The sequence below is a fragment of the Prionailurus bengalensis genome, chromosome A1 (assembly GCF_016509475.1).
Source record: "Prionailurus bengalensis isolate Pbe53 chromosome A1, Fcat_Pben_1.1_paternal_pri, whole genome shotgun sequence".
In the NCBI taxonomy this organism is placed as follows: domain Eukaryota; kingdom Metazoa; phylum Chordata; class Mammalia; order Carnivora; family Felidae; genus Prionailurus; species Prionailurus bengalensis.
This window is the reverse complement of record NC_057343.1, coordinates 95,613,478-95,632,129: the sequence shown is the minus strand read 5'-3', so window position 1 is coordinate 95,632,129 and position 18,652 is coordinate 95,613,478. Positions and strand designations below refer to the sequence as shown.

General features: G+C 43.1%; 1 protein-coding gene across 3 annotated transcripts in view; it reads left to right on the top strand.

Annotated features, from left to right (window-relative positions):
* Positions 1-18,652, top strand: part of SEMA6A (semaphorin 6A) — a 135,281-nt gene that overhangs the window by 99,102 nt on the left and 17,527 nt on the right. Inside the window, exons 13-19 of one of the 3 annotated variants that reach the window (XM_043572056.1) lie at positions 1,451-1,627; positions 1,953-2,093; positions 2,179-2,259; positions 4,876-4,934; positions 7,166-7,186; positions 7,323-7,373; positions 13,024-13,188. In XM_043572056.1, the coding sequence (XP_043427991.1) occupies positions 1,451-1,627; positions 1,953-2,093; positions 2,179-2,259; positions 4,876-4,934; positions 7,166-7,186; positions 7,323-7,373; positions 13,024-13,188 (695 nt within the window). The remainder of the gene's footprint in view (positions 1-1,450; positions 1,628-1,952; positions 2,094-2,178; positions 2,260-4,875; positions 4,935-7,165; positions 7,187-7,322; positions 7,374-13,023; positions 13,189-18,652) is intronic. The other 2 variants (XM_043572231.1, XM_043572317.1) reach the window with 2 other exon arrangements.

Here is an 18,652-nt window from a genome sequence, read left to right as displayed (position 1 = left end):
ACTCTGTCCCATGCTCATAAAATCTATCAGTGGATCATGATTTGAAATGCCACAAACATCTTCTGTTATCCTGGGCATTGATTCAGCTGTGAAAGGCTGGCCAGTTGGGTGCCTGCCACAAAACCCCCATAACCACATTCCCAGTGGGTAGAATTTTGATATTTTCAGGCTAACTGGACACATACCAGCGATTAGACATAATGAAAATATCTCCTTCCGGGTTAGCCTATTCTGTGCAAAAGCAGAGAAGCAGGGAAGGAGAACCAGTCAATGGCTGTGGATACCTGTTTGGTTGGACATGGTTGCAAAACATGCTCCAGATTCCATCGGAGTATTGCCCTTGGGTTGTTAGCTGTCAGGCCAGGGATGAACGGCACACTTGGACAAGAATGATGGTGTGAGGGATTCATACTGCACCATTTGTAACCTCAAGTGGTGGCCAGAAGAGAGGGGATAGTTGACTAGAAATCTGTGATAGCGTCAAATACTCCTTCTTGCAATTTAGACCTTATTTCCAAATGATCCAGCAGGATTTCCCAAGTACCACCCTGCAGTGGCCGTCATCAAACAAAATGTCATTCAACCCTACCACCGTTTTTACTTTAAGTAGGCTCCATGCCCAACGTGAGGCTCAAACTCATGACCCTGAGATCAAGAGTCGTGCACCCAACTGGCTGAGCCAGCCAGGGGTCCCACCACCATTTTTAAACAGTGATTTTACTGAAAGATATTAGAGTATTACAATGGCTCTTGCCCATAAAATGAAAACTGTGGTATATAACTTGCAGGAGGGTTCATGTTTTCTGGTTTCTGCCATGGTGCTTGGCACAAATCAGTATCCGTGGCATGGTGAACAGCTGAGAGGTACCAGAGAAAGATGATGCCCTTTACCTTTGGCTTTAAGTGGACCTTGTTTGGTTTGTACATCTTCATATCAATTAATGGTGTCATCAGCACCCTACCTGCCCATCCTTCAGAACTGTCAGCCCCTCTACACACACTTGGAAAGCTTTCCAGTCTGACATTTCGTTGACAAGGCTTTGCACCTCCAAGGAAGAGTATGGAAAACTGGTAGCCGTGCTCTTCTCTTCCATGTTAACTGAAATGTTAAATGAGTTCCATTATCATTTCTTCCCCTCTTCACGGGACACATCAGCCTTTCCCTGGTGCTCATGGAAGAGATAATTGCTGAGTGGTTTCAGATGGTTGGGCTGTCTCTTTGCTCTGTAACTTGGCCTCCGCAAATGCATACCTCCTTCCTCCCCTTGGAGCCACACTAATGCTCCACATATGGAAATAAAGGACCAGAACAGCTTGAGAACATTATCTATATGCATACATTTTTCTTGAGGTCATTACTAGAAAGCGAAGTCACAACTGTTTGAAGTGGAAAAGGGGACCCCTGAATGACAGACCAACAAAGATAAAAACTGTGATCCTGTCATCTTAGATACCGCCTGACCAAAATTGCAGTGGACAGTGCTGCTGGGCCCTATCAGAATCACACTGTGGTTTTCCTGGGATCAGAGAAGGGGATCATCTTGAAGTTCTTGGCCAGGATAGGAAACAGTGGTTTCCTAAATGACAGCCTTTTCCTGGAGGAGATGAGCGTTTACAACCCTGAAAAGTACGTAGACTGTTGGGCTCTTTCTTAGTCATTCTTTGTCACTGTGATCCTTTTCATTCAAAGGAAAATCTGAGAAAAGCAGACTTCAGTTGTCTAAGCCTTTAGGAGGCTTTTAGTATTGTTCGGGGGGGAAAAAAGCATTATTTTTCTCTTTACCAATAAATGTGCGTTTATATAGAGACACACCACACAGGGCCAGGGAGGGGGGCATCTTTAGGATCTGTTTCACCTTCAGTGAGATCAGATTAAGGGATCACCTTGTGGGCCGGGAGGCAGGGTGGCCAGAAAAAGAGAACTGACTCATGATCCTGCCTTATAAAATCAGGTGCAGCTACGATGGGGTAGAGGACAAGAGGATTATGGGCATGCAACTAGACAAAGCCAGCAGCTCTCTGTACGTTGCATTCTCCACCTGTGTGATAAAGCTTCCCCTGGGCCGCTGTGAACGACACGGGAAGTGTAAAAAGTATGTATTTTGCCTCCCCGACCATGAGAGGGCACGGTGCTTAGAGGGGAGTCCGGGGTAGCTCATGGTCATCTTTTTCCTGCAGAACCTGTATCGCCTCCAGAGACCCATACTGTGGGTGGGTAAAGGAAGGAGGTTCCTGTGCCCATCTGTCACCCAGCAGCAGGTAAGGAACCAGAGGTGTGGAAAAGCGTAAAGTGGCCCCCAGCCGCGGTGCGTTCTAGATGTACGATTGACTGTGCTCTCGCACGCCGCTGCCATTCAGCCTTCTGTGCACAGACCTCATCAGTGGGGCTGCTGGCGGTCCTCCTGCCTCTCCCCATTTCATGCAACACCCCGCCATCACATGTGACAGATTTCCGATTGATTAATCACCCATCCTCAGACTGATTAAAAACACAGAGAAACGAAACACTGTGGGCTTCTAAGTATTCCCTGGAGAGCGGGACAAGAAGCTGCATGCCTTGATCACTGCAGCATAAGAGCAGCAGAGAAAAGGAGCAGGAGGGTACCAATTAGATTAGTGCTGCGGTTTGCCCAGCCACAGCAAAAGTGACTCCTCTAATTGACCATGCAGGGCCGAGAAGAACTCACGGAGCATTTGTTAAGCGACGCATTTGTACTGCAAGTATGGCATATGCATCCAATAAACCATTCTCTTGCACTGAGGAACAGTTGACCCTATTACTCGTTAAGGAGCCAATCAATTCTTGGCAGCTCTCCAACAGATCAGCTAGATCGGGCCAACCTATCGCACCTGTGATTTGGGTGCTTAAAATTGTTACCTTAACTTTAAGGGCTTGAATGGCATTAGTTAAAAGGTTTCTTTTCATTATTTTAGTGGATGTGAAATCCAGTGCACATCTTTTGACAAGTTATGGCAACTCAAGGAAGGTGCCATACGGCAGGACAGTTCTGTCTTAGCCATTCCGTCACATTCCCCAGGTCTTCATGGCACTCTGGACCTCTTCTCCTATCTCAGAATAGCTAGACAGACAGGAGGGCACATCTGATGACCGCCACAGGCAAAATTTGAGGGAAAGTATTCCCACAAGCAGAGCCAATGATAATTGTGAAGTCTGACTTGGAAATCTGACTAATGTGAAGGGTCGACTCACTATGTATCACTATATCAGCTCCACAAGTAGCAATATTGACATACTAGAGCTTTGTATCTTTTCATGGGGACCCTCGAAATGAAGGAGAAAAGATCTCAAAGCACAGGAGGGGAAGCTAACAAATGACCTATCTCCTTTCTACATTCAAGGTGTGACCAAAGGTAGTAAGACTGACTTTTAAAAATCATTTTTAAGTCAGGGCGCCTAGGTGGCTCAGTTGTTGGTCGTCCGACTTCGGCTCAGGTCATGATTTCATGGTTCGTGGGTTTGAGCCCTGTGTCAGGTTCTATGCTGACAGCTTGGAGCCTGGAGCCTGCTTCAGACTCTGGGTCTCCCTCTTTCTCTGCCCCTCCCCTGCTCACGCTCTATCTTTCTCTTTCTCTCAAAAATAAATAAATATTAAAATATATATGTATTTTTTAACCTGGGTGGCTTAGTCAGTCAAGCCTCTGACTCTTGATTTCAGCTCAGATTACGATCTCACGGTTCATGAGATCGAGCCCCCAGGTCGGGCTCCAGGACGGGCATGTAGCCTACTTGGGATTCTCTCTCTACCTCTCTCTCTGCCTCTCCCCTGCTCACGTGTGCATTCTCTCTCTCTCTCTCTCTCAAAACAAACTTTTAAAAATATCACTTTTAAGTCAATATGTGAATGCCAAAATTGTTCCCTTAAGGATTTACATATATATTTCATTGCTTAAAACATGGTGGAACTCTCCTTGAAGAGTGGTCTTCAGGGACTAACGAATACTGGCTTTCACTACCACTGAAAATCCTTATCCTTTGAATATGAATTTGATTTTTAACATAGAAAAAAAAAACACTGGAAAACAAACATGGTGTATTATTAGATCAAGGTGTGACTTTCAAGATACTTTTCCTATATGGTCCATAAAATAAACTCTAAAGGCAGCTGCAAAACAGAGTTTCAATTACGTCGTGAGAGGTGGTACAGAGTTCTCCCCCAAAAGGACAGTTCTCCCATGGATGATTCCAATGTGCTTGTTTTAAAAATCAAAATATATATATTAAGATTGGTCTTGTTATAAAGCTCCTTCAGCCCGACGGGGACCAAGGAGACTTGAAAGAAAAGTCAGCATGAGGGCAATACTCCAGAGTCACAGGGCCACAGAGTCTCAGGTGGTCTCAGCCAAATGTACCACAATGTCCCATCCCCTCAAGGGAGCTCCGTACCCACCAGCCAATTGTTCCTTTGAACACTTTCTCATATAGGTTATTTCTGGGCAAGAAAATAAAGGTCTAGGAAGGCAGTGCTGGGGTCAAACAAAAAGTACAGAGCAAAAGACCTTTTCTTTTTTTTAATTTAGAGACTTCTGTATCACTTATAGAGTTATGTTGACATTTAAACTTTTTAAATGCTTAAGAGATGCTCTATCTGTAAAAGAAGGATATAAATAATCTGCAAACTAATTAACTCCCTGAATAATATCAGAATTAACTGCTCAAACCATGGAGAGTCACAGAAGACTCATTTCTGTAAACTTCGGAGACAAATTTTCAAGCTGTTATCTACTTCTTGTTTCTGCACCTGCTGCTCAAGTTATCAAACTGTGTTGGTTTCTTTAGTGAAACTTCAGACTCATTCTGGAGTAACGACTCATGATGTTGAATTTGTTTCTTTCTCTCTCTTTTTTTTTTTTAAGACTGACTTTTGAACAGGACATAGAACGTGGCAACACAGATGGCCTGGGAGACTGTCACAGTAAGTAAAGCTTTTTATCCACGCACATCTTGGTGCAAAGATCCTTTTATCGGACGGCCTAGAAACATCACCCCACATGTGGCCCTAGTGCGGCTGGCACTAAAATATGCATAAGTAACAGAAATCATCTTCTACACATCAAATCAAGGAAACAGCGTGTTATGAAGCCAGTGTTGTCGATGTCGTTGCTACAAATGCTGGCACCTATTCTACGGTTACAGTGCTGTGGAACAAATTCACTCTACAGGATAGTAATTATAGCAGAGCAGTAAGTTAGATCAACATTTCCATTAAAAAACTAGTTTCAAAAAACGTGTTTCTACCCCGTAATTTTTAACTAAATAATAAAAAGATTGATTGCTATACTCTAGCTTTTTAATTGAATGGGAGTGTTTTGTTCTTCTTGAACTTATCGACTAACAAAAGTAATTATTTTTCTAATGAGATTTATGTCTATTACCATTTGCAGTAAAGAAAATTTTCAGAAAGAACCCACTCAAGTAAAGGGTGACTCAAAATAACCTTTTTATAGGAATTAACCTTTTATGCTTAGCCCCAAGTTCATTTCCAAAATTATTAAATGGTAACATTTTAGTTGGAACTTAGTATAAAAGGTCCTGGTCAAATGTCTGCCCAGTTGTCCTGCGATCTGATTAGTATGGGTATTCTCCTGAAAATGTTTATTCATGCTAATTTAGAGAAGAATGCCATTCTCTTAGAAAATACTTAGTTTGCAGTGTTTTAAATCTTTGAGCCATAAGTACTGAAATTTCTGACTCTAAGGTACCATTCAACTTTCTACCGTATCTTTTTTTGGAGATCCACTATAACCAAAGAGAGCTATGGGCATCCTCATCTCCAAATGTTTTGCTGTATTTATTTTGTTTCCAAATATTCAATATTGGCAAAAGCTTCTTCTAATGTCTTCAAACACAGAATTTCCTGAGTTCAGAAATCAACACGGGAGACAGTGGCATCACCAAAAGATCTGTGTTACTTGTGTGCAGTGAGACAGTTTGAGGTTTGATCAGTGGATCACAATCACATTGGTGCCTCATGGCTCCATTTTCAGGGAAACAAGTTTCGGTTTGTGCATGTGTCTATGTGAGCGAACTTAAATTAGCTGACTTCAGTGAATAATTTGCTTCATATTTTTAGGATCTGGTGGTATGGGCATCTGTAGAAAATAAGAGAGTCAACGGGAACTGAATAACTAAACACGTGAGAAATGTGAAAATGGTTGTTAACTGTCTCTATCACGTGTCCACAACACCAGTAGGGCTCACACTGCATGTGTGTGTTCGGGCCAAGGAACCTACGGAAGCCTCTGTATCTAACACGGGGGAGATCCTCAGGCCCCAAGCCAGCGATTTACTCTTCAATCTCAGTGTTCAAGCCTCCGTGTTTTCGTGTGCTTCCTAACCTTGAACTCTATTACCGGTGCAACATTTAGGGTGCCGGCTTAGGGCAGGAGGTACACTTGACCTTCTGCTGCCTTTCCTAGTGGCTTCTCTGTTCTTTGTGCTCCTGCTGGAGCATGACCTGCTTCTATGAGACACATCTATTCACACAGAGGCACGCAGAGGGTTCAGATAACTGGTGCACGGTGACTCTTAAACAGGATTGTAAAGGGAAATGGGGGAATCATGAAGAGTTGGTGTCAGAGTCTGGGTAGCAAGCAAGCTAAATGAGCCAGCGATAAGACCCAGACACATGCACATGTGTGCGTTGCCTATATGTGTATATGAGTATTTTTATTTTTGTTTTTAATTTCCCAATGAAAACCTATGATGAATTCAGAACACTGTGATACTGGACAGTTCCTTACAGCATGGTCGAGAGGATGAAATGAGAGAGAATATAAAGAAAACTGTTTTGCAAGTGTGGTCCGAGTGTCACTTATTTCGCCCACATACACACCCCCCCTGTACAGAGTAAAGCACATAGAATGGCAGTTCCCATTGTTTCTACAAACTCTTGCTTTTTCTTTGAGTCTTGAAAACAAAGGCAGTGACTCTGAGGAAACTCACTCGGGAAAGAGAGAGGAGGGTATGAAATCGGACCCAGTACGAAGCGTCTTGTATTACAAGCAGAAATTAAAAAGCATTTACTTAGTAGTGGAGATCATATGTTAGCATAATTCTATATAAGCTCATTCCTACTTATGATGTAAGTCACACTAAGCACAGTGTTACACATTAAGTAACCTTCTCCTCCCTTTTGTCTTCCAGATTCCTTCGTGGCCCTGAATGGTAAGGAAGATATTACTCATGATTTAATATCGATGGAAATCTATGTGGGAAATCCTCTTCCACTAATCCTCTTGAGTATTTTCAAACCTTAGGTTTCTTTTTTAATTAATTTTTTATCCTCATTATTTTTTTATAGACATTTCAACTCCTCTTCCAGATCATGAAATGTCTTACAACACAGTATATGGTCAGTTTATAGATTTTTTTTTTTTTTGTAATTTTAAGCCACTCATCCTGTGATAGTTTATAGTTTTCATCCCTAAACATCACGGACCAGATTCTTTGTTACTTCAGGGCCCCAATTCACTAAAATTATTTCTTAATTTCACAGTGCTTCAAAAATCACTCTATGAGAGACAACTGACGTATGAGACTGGTTCCTACATTTTTAATCCACATAACGTGAAATTTGCCAACCTTAGGGAATTCGGTGAATATGTTTAATGAGTTCTTGAGGGAGAAGTAATTGCTTTTGGACACAAATTTATCCAAGATAAAAGAACAGTACTTGTAACTAATAGGCTGTAGCTCTTGACTGGTAAGAATACCATTCCCTAAAATGCTGACTTTCAGGGCAGTAACCTCTGCAGGGGAAAAATCTAGACATCATGCAGACACCAGCCCTTACTAGGCAAACCTTTCCAATATCACATGGAAATTAGCCATCGAAATTTAAGTTCACAAAGAGTATGACTATTTAGACATATTTTCAGTGACAGTTCTTCAGAATGTATATAGGGAGGAGTGGTGTGGGGGGAATGATGTGCAAACAGGATTCCTCCCGTTGTTTCCACTCTGAAATACACACTGTATTAAACAAAGCCATGAAGTCCATAAATAAAACATTCTGAGTTCTTTAGAAGACAACTTTAGAAGTGCACCACTGCCATTCTCAGAATTCTCCCTAATGTTTGCGAGGATAAACCATTCGTGTGTTTTTTAATGTTTATTTATTTTGAGAAAAAAAGACCGAGCGTGAGTGGAGGAGAGAGAGGCAGAGAGAGGGAGAGAGAATCCCCAGCAGGTTCTGTTGTGTCAGCGCAGAGCCCTATGTGGGGCTCAATCTAACGAACCTCAAGATCATGACCCGAGCTGAAAGCAAAAGTTGGAGGCCTAACCGACTAAGCCACCCAGGCACCCCCGTGTGTTTTTGCAATATAATATGAAAAACACGTGTGATGGTAGATTTAATAAGCTTTGCATTATAATGGGGACCTAAGAGTTTCACAGATGCACATTTTATAGTTTTTGTGTTAAAAATCTGTAACAATTACAGTTCTAGGATGGTGTTTGTAGAGGTAATAAAGGAAGGGGGAAACAGGGAAAGAAAAGAGAGCAAGGCAGGTTTAGAATCTGAAGAAATAGTTCAAAATAAACAAACGTGTTTAATAGCGCTACGTCCACTCTTCCTCTCTGTGTCTAATTGACGTAAATAAAAAGCCTCTTTGAAAGTACTAAAGACCGTGTGGTCCTAAATGAGCTAGCTGTGCAGTTATGGAAAACAATGCCTGGTTTCTCCTTCCTGTTCTCCTGGTGGAGGGAGGCAGTGGGGAGCAGATGAGTCCACAGAATTCATCCACCTTTAGCCTTCTCTCATCTGTGACTCAAGCCAGTATACTGAAGACCAGCGACGAAGAAAAATTTCTCAGGAGGCAGATGTCATCTAGCTTAGCTCGCCCGTCAACAAGAGAACCCACTTAGCATCTACTCTCCTCCAATATCATACTCTGCAATCACTTCCTGTAATTGAATCATCTTTATCAGATATTGAGAAATCCAGGTCTTAAGTCTAATTGGACCAGCAACCTCCCTAGCATTCATCAACTGGACAAAGACCAATTTTAACTCCCAGGTAATTTCTCATATAAGAAAGAATAATCAAACCATGGGATGCTTTTTGTGAACAAAAATCACTCTCCAATCTATGCTTCTCTCTTATTTCCTTTACAAAAGGAAAGGAATTTACTAATTCCTCCATATTAACACATGAGGCCCCTTCGTCCTCAGCTCTTGATCAGTGATTTCTGTGATGAAACTAAAGAAGAGCTGGACTTTTCCTTAATGATCCGGTCCATTTTAGGCTAATTCCATCCAGTGTTAAGTGGTTAGATGATTGACCGCCAAAATGAGAACTCATCCAGACAGTACTTAGGAAAGAAAACACAGAGACTTTCTTTTCACAAACTATTGTAAGAAATGCTTACTTTGCCGTTAGAAAACCTAGAATAGATTTAATCCACTCAGCAAATATGTGTTGAGTCCCTTCTGTGGTGCCAGGCACTGGACTAGACACTGTATTTCTCCCATCAAAGGAGGGACCAATGGGGCGCTGGGTGGCTCAGTCAGTTAAGCGTCCAACTTTGGCTCAGGTCACGATTTTGTGGTTCGCTAATTCGAGCCCCGTGTCGGGCTCTGTGCTGACAGCTCAGAGCCTGGAGCCTGCTTCAGATTCTGTGTCTCCCTCTCTCTCTCTCTGCCCCTTGCCTGCTCACACTGTCACTGTCTCTCTCACTCCCTCTCTCTCAAAAATAAACATTAAAAAAAATTGTTTTTTAAAAAGGAAGGACCAAATTACTATTATTTATCTGCATGGATATAGACTAGGAAGCCAACCACAAAGTCCAAAATACACCCACTGTTTCCAGCTGTGTCCTTTGCATGTCCCCATAAAATGTTCAGGGGCTGAGTGCAGGTTCATAAAGAGAGCCACAAAACTCGAACTGCCTAACCCAGAAAAAGGAGTCATTACAATAAACCATGCAAACTCTCCGCTTGGCAAAAGTTCTGTGCAACACCAGTTACATATGTGAGAACCCCCTTTTTAGTGAATTGGACCCTGACTATTTTCCTTCTTTCTCCCTTTCTTGTATTGATTTAATGTCTCTTGTTTTGTGTCTAATTGGCTGCAGTCATTGTTAATAAGTTATAGTAGTTTGAAGGGTCTCTAACCTCTGGAATCACAAAGACTTGTAGATATAGAGAAACAATATGATGCATATTAAAGTTAACTTCTAAAATCTATCTATTTTATTATATATTATAAGAATAATATATCAGGGGCACCTGGCTGGCACAGTCAGTAGAGCGTGCAACTCTGGATCCTCAGGGTCGTGAGTTCGAGCCCAACACTGGGTGGAGAGCTTACTTCAAAAAAAAAAAGAAGAAGAAGAAGATGTCATAAGGTCCACTGGTTAAAATATGACCTTTCACAGTGGATTAACAGGACAAAATTATAGGTTCCAAACCTACTGACTTGTAATACCGTATCTACAAATGACTGCCTATTTTTGTAGCATGATTTTGGTTGCAGAGACCCTTAATGAATGCACAAAAAATTATATAGCCTGTAGTGTCAGACGTTAAAAAGGAAGATAAGTGATTTCCTTTTAACGTGTTTAAGTTTAGAGAAGTAGCAATACTAATACACCTCTTTGATTTCAAACTAAGGACTGCTGTTTAATGATGCTTTTACAAGGCAGTCCTAAAACTTTTGAGAATTTCTTTGACTCTGATTCACCAGTGGCACGTGTTACCTGTCCTCACACATAAGTTCCAAAGAATACAAACCTCATGCTGCTCGACTTTTTTTTTTTAATTTTGAGTATATCGGATGCATGGTTTCTCTAGATTTACATATAGAAAATGGGGATGTGGTGGGTATTAGACTAACGCTTCAGCCATAGGAAGGAGCTGATTTCTCACATTTGTGTAAAGCATTTTCCTACCTAACTACCATCTGGTCCACATTAATTTCCTCTCATAGCCATAGCTTTCCATTACCAATGAGTTTTCCATGTATTTGCAGCATATGGTCCAGGAAATCTTTCGACGGAGAATGTGTCCCTTAGGCATATATTTCCCCTAGATTACCGTATTAAGAAATGTTCTCCCTAAACCATACTTAGGGCATTACCATAAAATTGCCCCTTGAACACAGTTAAATTGAAAGTACTCAAAATGCATATCAATTCAGGTAACAGAAATTCCTACTACTTGGAGAAAAGGGTTTGTTTGTTTTTTTTTTTTCCTTCCCGCCTTTCTAACTCCCTACAAAGCAATGTCTCATTGTTTGCTTATGCTGGGTGCTGAATGCTCTCTTAGGCTGGCCATACATTTTGTTAGAGCGGTGCAGAATTCAAGAGTAGAAAACGGAGGCTACATTTTAGACCTCAGTATAAACGAAAAAGAAATAAAAGAAATTCTGTATTTCCAAGTCCAGGTTAATTTCCCTACCTCTCTGTTCTCTTATCAGCACTGAGATGAGAAGCAAAACCCAGAAATGTAAAAAAATAAAAATTAAAAAAATAAAGTCTAGGTGCAGGCATTCCTGAGTTTGAAATGAACATGTTCTTAACAGTTGGATATAAACCAGACTTTGTGCAACAAAGCTGATGTCTGAGGCTGTGCAGAAGCCAAACAAACTCTACATAGAAAGCGGTTTCTTAAATGTTACTCAAGTTCTGTGGTGGCATTTAAGGGTGGTGCTTCCAGAGAAATCAATATAGCTTAGGTGAGCCACCTAGCTTCCCTGCTTCTTCCCCGCCATCTTTCGAACAAAATGTTGCCTGTCGCGTGCAGTATTAAAGTCTCCTGGGAATCCAACTTCCCATGCTAACTGTAAAACAGAAGAATGCAGAGTATTGCTCATTCTAATCTTTCTTTCTGGTCACCAGTATTTTATTGAACACATACGTGGTGATCGCAGCCCAAGGCTGGAACCACTTGTGAATCCACCCTACCTTCTACCAGAGGCACCGGTTACAAATTCGCAGTAGTTGCCTTGATATCTTTTTAAACATTGTTCGAGAGGCTGCTGTAGGTAAGACAGTTTCATAGACTCTACTCGGAAATCACAGAGAGGTAAAGTTTTCTTTCTCCGAGAGAGAATAGGTAGTGGGGCTTCTTGAAATCATCGTAACAGTTTATACCAGAGCACCTGGTGCCACTTGTATTTAGCCTTGTGGCATGATGGGAGGAAAGCAGAGGAATGTGTTCACAGGAAAAATCCGGAGTGTCGGCCCTAACTCCCAACCTGGCCATTCTTTTTCTGATGTTTTCCTGTGGTAGGCTACTCTGGATCCCCAAAAGCTCTCCCTTTCTAATCTGAATCACGTCAGTCAGTGTGGCCTCAAGAACAACCTTTACGAGGTAGGAGTCATGAGACTGCGAAACTGGCTTTGCTGGAATGACACACAAAAGGCACAGCCAGAGCAACAAGGGGCGGCTGACGCTGCCATCCCAGGGAACCCGTGGTGGAGGCAGGCGGGCACTTCTCTCAGAAATAGGAAGTTTATGAGGCCGAGTCGAAGCTGAAAACCAGACACACCCTCTGTGAGAAAGGCTCAGGACAGCGGCACTGTTTGTAACACTACCATGCACCTGCCCCGCCAGTCACACATGGTGACCCCCCAGAGCAGACCCGTCCCGCCTTGACCAGTGCTGAGGGAAGACCGAAGCCGGACACTAGGACTTCTTGAGCGTGTTCTGTGTGTTGGACACTGCTGGGTGCTTTCACCACCATGTTGCTTCTATCCTCCCAACGCCGGGAGGGAAGCAACATGCCCACTTGGCGCACGAGGAAAACGAAGGCCCAGAGAGATTGAGGGAGTCTCCCAGGCTCACCCAGAGAGCAGCCCAGATAGGATCTGGCCCTTCATCCTCTAACAGCCAGGGCGGGGGGTCTCCTGCTGAGCCCCAACCCCTCAAGCCTGTTCTTTCTCAGGCCGTCTCCTTTCAGGCTTACTGCCGGCTCGGGTGTCCCGCTCTTGGCCTCTGTGCCGAGGGAATGTGGGGGTCTCCGCTGATGTTCTCCCTAACTGTATTTATGATGAAAACAGGGCACTCCAGTTCCCTCTTGCCCAGCACCACCACGTCGGATGCAGCGGCTCAAGAGGGGTATGAGTCTAGGGCGGGAAAGCTGGACTGGAAGGACCTGCTGCACTCACCCGACAGCACAGACTCTTTGGGGGCGGTGTCTTCCCGTAATCACCAAGACCAGAAGGGTAAGGCCTTGGAAATGCCTCTTCCTCGGTGGGGAGAGGGAGGGAAAAGTGAGGAGGGCTGTGTAACTGCTTCCAGCTGAGCCACAGCAGCATCTCAGGCACCCCCAGCACACGATGCTCCCAAGCTTCCTCAAAAAACACCTCTCTGCACCAGGCTCGATCCTAAATTATACCCCCAGCGAGGAGAAACCACACAAAACAAATAACACATCCTTCTGAGCTTCCTCCATCCCAAAGGGGAGCAGCTTGGCCCAGTGCAGATCCTCCCCCCACCCCGGCTCCTCTGAGCTCAGACCTCAACGCTGGGTCCTCTTCTCCCATTCCCTAACTGGATGGAATGCAGGGCCGGCCCCAGCGTGTGCGTGTCATCAAAGTAAAGGCCCGTTTTAATGGGTGAGTGGAGAAATAGCAGGGCAGAGCCTTTTCTGGCTGGTGGCATCTCTCACTCGCACGTGGTGCTGAATTTGAATAGAGCCGCGGTCCTGCAATGTACTGTAATTGCCCTTTGAGGACAACAGCTAAGACAAAAATATGTTATTTAATCAAGCAGAATTGCTATGCATTTAAAATGGAAAGGAAGCTGCACTCAATGAAAGGGACTCTACTGTGAACTGTCCTAAATTCTCCCCTGCTTTCTTTGCTCAACTAGAGACAGGAAATGTCCTCTTCTTTTCTCGCCAGTGGCTGCTTCTGGTAACACATCCTACTTTAGCTGCAGCTGCAACCAAAGAGGCCTTTACTTGTCCAAAAAGCAGTCTTGTAAATCAGAGACTGAAAAGCCCAGTTATGTTGCGAGCTGTTTCCCCTCATTCAGAATTGTTCACTTCTATATGTTTTCAAGGGTTTCATCCAAGCAAGGGTTTGAGTCTCAAGGACGGACCAGCCATGGTGACCCTTTGGAAGACCGTCTGTCATGTCCTCCCTCAGGGTTTTCTCTATACGTATTTCCATCTTGACTTTTAGATGATATTTTCCAGGCAGACTTCACATGCTCAATTTTCACCCTCTTTTTTGCAACTCATGTCATGAGAGTGCCATACACTCTGCTGCTCTACGTGCTAAAAAGTGAAGATTGTAGCCCTTTTAATTTGTGCTCAAGCACGTTCCCATAATCACTTTGATTATTCTTCTAGAACTTTTCATATTCCCTGCCCCAAATCTTAAAAACAGCAGCTTCTGTCTCAGCAGCCTCTTGAAGTTGGAGGCATCCCTCCCTTTACCGTTCCCTAGAAAGCGCGAGGCTCCTCAGTGGTGGCACAGAACTATCACATCAGGCCACGAGCCCTAGCATGTGCCATTATTTGTTATGTGTGGCTCCAGATCGCAGATGTGGGAGTCTTGGCCGAGTTCTCAAGAAGAGACGGCTCTGTAAAATTGCTTCGTGTTTGCCCACTGCCAACTTTCTGAAAAACCAAACGGCCTTTCCAGTAAAGCATTAAATATGTCAGCCAAATATCTAGCTGTTGGTTACAATCATTTCCTCTTCACTTCACTGAGACGGGTGGCATGAATCTTCTCCAATCGTTAACTCCCCCAAGGGATGGAGGTTATCAAAGAGTCCAATTAACACTTTGACAGATCATTTTAAAATTCGGCATTGTTCATTCTCTTGGGTCTTATTATGAATATTGACAAAGCTGGAAGCAGTCTACAAATTGTCAGACAATGGTGGCAGAGGTGATTGCATGGGTGTTTAACATGATCACTGTTCTTGTGCTATTAACTCCTTGCCTTGCCCTGTCAAATTCGAGTTTGGTTTTTGACAATTGATTATGTATTTGATGGGGCAATGACAACGGGTTGTTATGCAGAAAAAAATTTTTTTTAATGTAGCTTAATGTTCCTTTTACCATGATTTTTATGATTTTAATTTCCATTTTGCTCTGAATTGTTTTTCTGTTTTAATGTTCACGATTTATTTCAAACTTCTGTTCTGTTTTGCCAAGCACTGTGTGGTTGGACTTGGTGATGGCGTTCCTCTGTTGGAAAAGTCCAGTTTCTTTTCTGACTCATTATGACGTCCCTTAGCTTGGCCCAATCTGTGATCTCCTCGCTTCTTCTCATTCCCTGATGTGGGTGCCTTAATGATGTCACATCCGTGTGTGCAGCATCTCCTGGGATGCGAGGGTTTCCTGGGTTTTGCGAGGGCCTCTGGCAGGTGCTCCTTCACTGGATCAATTGTCTCATGGGAATGTGACATTTGTGTGCCCCAGCTTTAGGAGCTAAATATACTCTGGAATTGTTTCTAAAATATCACACATTTCCCCGCTAAGCAGAAAATGTGTCCCACTCACCAGCTAGCTAAGGAGTCAAGTGTCCCATGCCTTTTTTATTCTGGCTGAATAAAGGCCAGTGAGCAAAGGAGCCCACAGCTCTGCTCTGCCAGACATGGTGAACATCACTGGGCTGGTCCCGCTCTGCCCCACCTCATCCTCCAAAAGATGCTGCATTTCCAGAGTATGTTTGCTTGCTGTTTTCTTTCTTTTCCTCGCTGTGTCTTTCGTCCTGATTTAATCCTGTGCGTCCCTCACATTCTGTCAAAGCACCAATCCTCACCTTGCAATCTAACCCCCTTCTGCTACCATTGTTCTCAGCCTCCCCCTTTCAAAATAATAGACCCAAGCCCTCTCTCTGCCCTTCTGTGGAATGTTCCAAGGCTCTTTCCTTCTACACTGTAAGTAACATTCTGAGGCTGTATGTACACATACAGGCATACTAACAAAGCGTGAGAAGAGGCCTGTGAGGCTCAGAGAAGCATTATCACAGAAAATGAAGTAATTTTCTCTCTCAGTAACTGGCCTTGCCCTTCATTACCCTACTGGCCTTGTCTAACGTCTCTTGTCCTTACTGCTTTTCTTTAAAATTGCCTGATATCTTTCAAGCCCTAGATTCATTAGTAAAAACACAGCCAACTGCACTGTTTTATCTCTGGGTCCCTAGATGTCTGGAGCCGCTAGAGCCAGCCCTTTAATCACCAAGTTGATAAATTGGATGCAGCCCTGGCTACTTCTTTCTTGGTTTTGCCACATTTAAAAATATATATTATTTATTCATCTTATAACCATTGAGGTGGTAATGAGTAGTTACAAAGGGGCTCTAATTACATATGAATAAGAAAGAAAATCCACTTTATTTTTAGATCTGGCTTGTCTCCCCCCACCTCCCTTTCCACAGCAAAAGAAATAAGAGCTTTCTTTTTTAGGTTAGGCAATACTGAAAATTAATAGCCACTCTTGTGCCTCTTGTTTCTGACCAATAGTAATAATACTATAAAACCTTATTTCCAAGAAGACTGGAAGATACGTGAGGGAATTAGCCATGACCGATCTGCCAAGAAAGCTGCGTAGCGTCAATATAATATGTAAATGCTGACCACTGGTGTTAGGTCCCAAGAATAAATCAGAACAGAAGGAAATCCCCTACTTCAGACTTGCGAGAGTTCTTGTGAGCTGTCAGAAAACAGATAAAATGGTCAATCTATACAGAGATGTTCCCATTTGGGTGGAAATGCCAGCACTGTCGTATGCTTATATATTTCGGGATACCTTTAAAGTGAGATGTCACCAATTACATTTAGTTAAGAGGATACACTCACTGCAGACAAGAAAAAGAGGTAGAAATAGAATTTAAATTCGAGATCAAATGAATAATTTAAACTAAAACATACAGTAGATGCTGAGTATGTTTTAATCAATGTACAAGCTATCTGTGTGAGCAATTTTACTTGGGGAAATAATATTACAGTAAGATACGTAAAGTATGATGAGGAGTATATTGCCCACCCTTCCTAACAATCCTGAATAGAATTTTTTTTTCTTTTTAAAAAAATTTTTTTAACATTTATTTATTTTTGAGAGACAGAGAGAGAGAGAGAGCATGAGCAGGGGAGGGGGAGGGGGGGGCGGAGACACAGAATCCAAAGCAGGCTCCTGGTTCTGAGCTGTTAGCACAGAGCCCGACGCGAGGCTCTAACTCACGAACTGCAAGACCGTGACCTGAACTGAAGTCGGACGCCTAACCGACTGAGCCACCCAGGCGCCCCCCTGAATAGAATTTTCTAAAATCACAGAGTTTATCAACAATTCCTCCAACGCAGGGTCACCTACAGCAGTAGCCCCCCCCCCCCCAAGTAGGACATGTGGCACCTTACAAGAGATGATTTAGGTGCCTCTGGTGATCCTGGCATTGAGAGTACTGAATCCTGTGGAAGAAGGTCACATCACACCCTTTTTGTTTCTCTTTCAGTCTTCTGGGTTAGGTTGAGGAAGAAGTCTGTTTGAGGCTCTATCATTAACAACTCCCTTAACGTGCTACTCTCCTGCTTTGACAAGAAAAAACAGGCTTTCGGCTAGGGGCTTCGCCAGGCAGCTGTAGCTAGCTGGAATTAACACTGTTTTGCTTTTAATTACTTTTTTATGGTTACTTCCTATCTATGAAAAGTGACGTGCTTTTTTTTTCCCATTTGTGATAATGATATAAAGTTTCTATCTGAAATCTATTTTAAAGGTAATTTAAATAAAATACTAAGTAAACACGAACGCAGGAAGTGTAGGGATATAAAAATACTAAGCAAAGAGTATGGTCGGTGAGTCTCACTGGAATCACTGAAATTGTGGTACTGTAGTTGCCTGACTAAGCTCTGGGTAACTCTGGCCCGGGGCAATTATAGGAGCCCGGTGAGGATTAAACTCGCTTCTGCCTTTGGAAGGACAAGATGTAGAACCACCACGCTGCCGATGGCTGGGCTCTGAGTGCTGCAATGATAGGATCCGGTGCGCTTCCAACTACTGAGCTCTCTGAGTGGGGATGAGAAGTTTGGCCAAGTAGTTGTTTAGAGCAAAATGGATTTAGACTAAAAGGAAATCACTCATTCTAGCCTTGTTAAGCGTCTGGTGAGACTTTAGACCAGCAGTGAGCGCCCGAGTGATGCTTGCAGTGAGTTATTCCCCAAGTTGTGGCCTAGAGAGAGCTGAGCTTCGGCATTTCTGCTGCCAGTCTCCTTTTCTGAATTGGAAAGGACCCGTGCGTGATACAGTGTGTTCCCCTGACCTGGCAATAACCTACCCTTGACCCTTTTTTCCCTGTGCTCTCATTCAAACTCTACCTATTCTGACTCTCAACCCCTCAGAGGTAGGCCTTCCTCATTAACAAGTTGAGAAATCCAGTTTGGGGTGAGTATTGTAGATACCACAGCCTGGCCTTGAGTGCCCTTGCGTTTTAACAACCTCCAATGCTTCAAATCTAATGGATTGGGGAATTTCAAGGGCCCCAGTTCTCTCAATGGGGTAAGTTATTTCTTGGCTCCTATCAAGTCTTATGTAGGTGATCTTACATATGGGGAAAAGTATCACTGATGACAACAGTAAAGGAAGAAAAACAAGCTTCTCTTCTTTGCCTGACTCCTCAACTTGGGCCAGATTTTCTCCGCCATTTCCTCAGTAACATTACCATAACAAAAATGTTT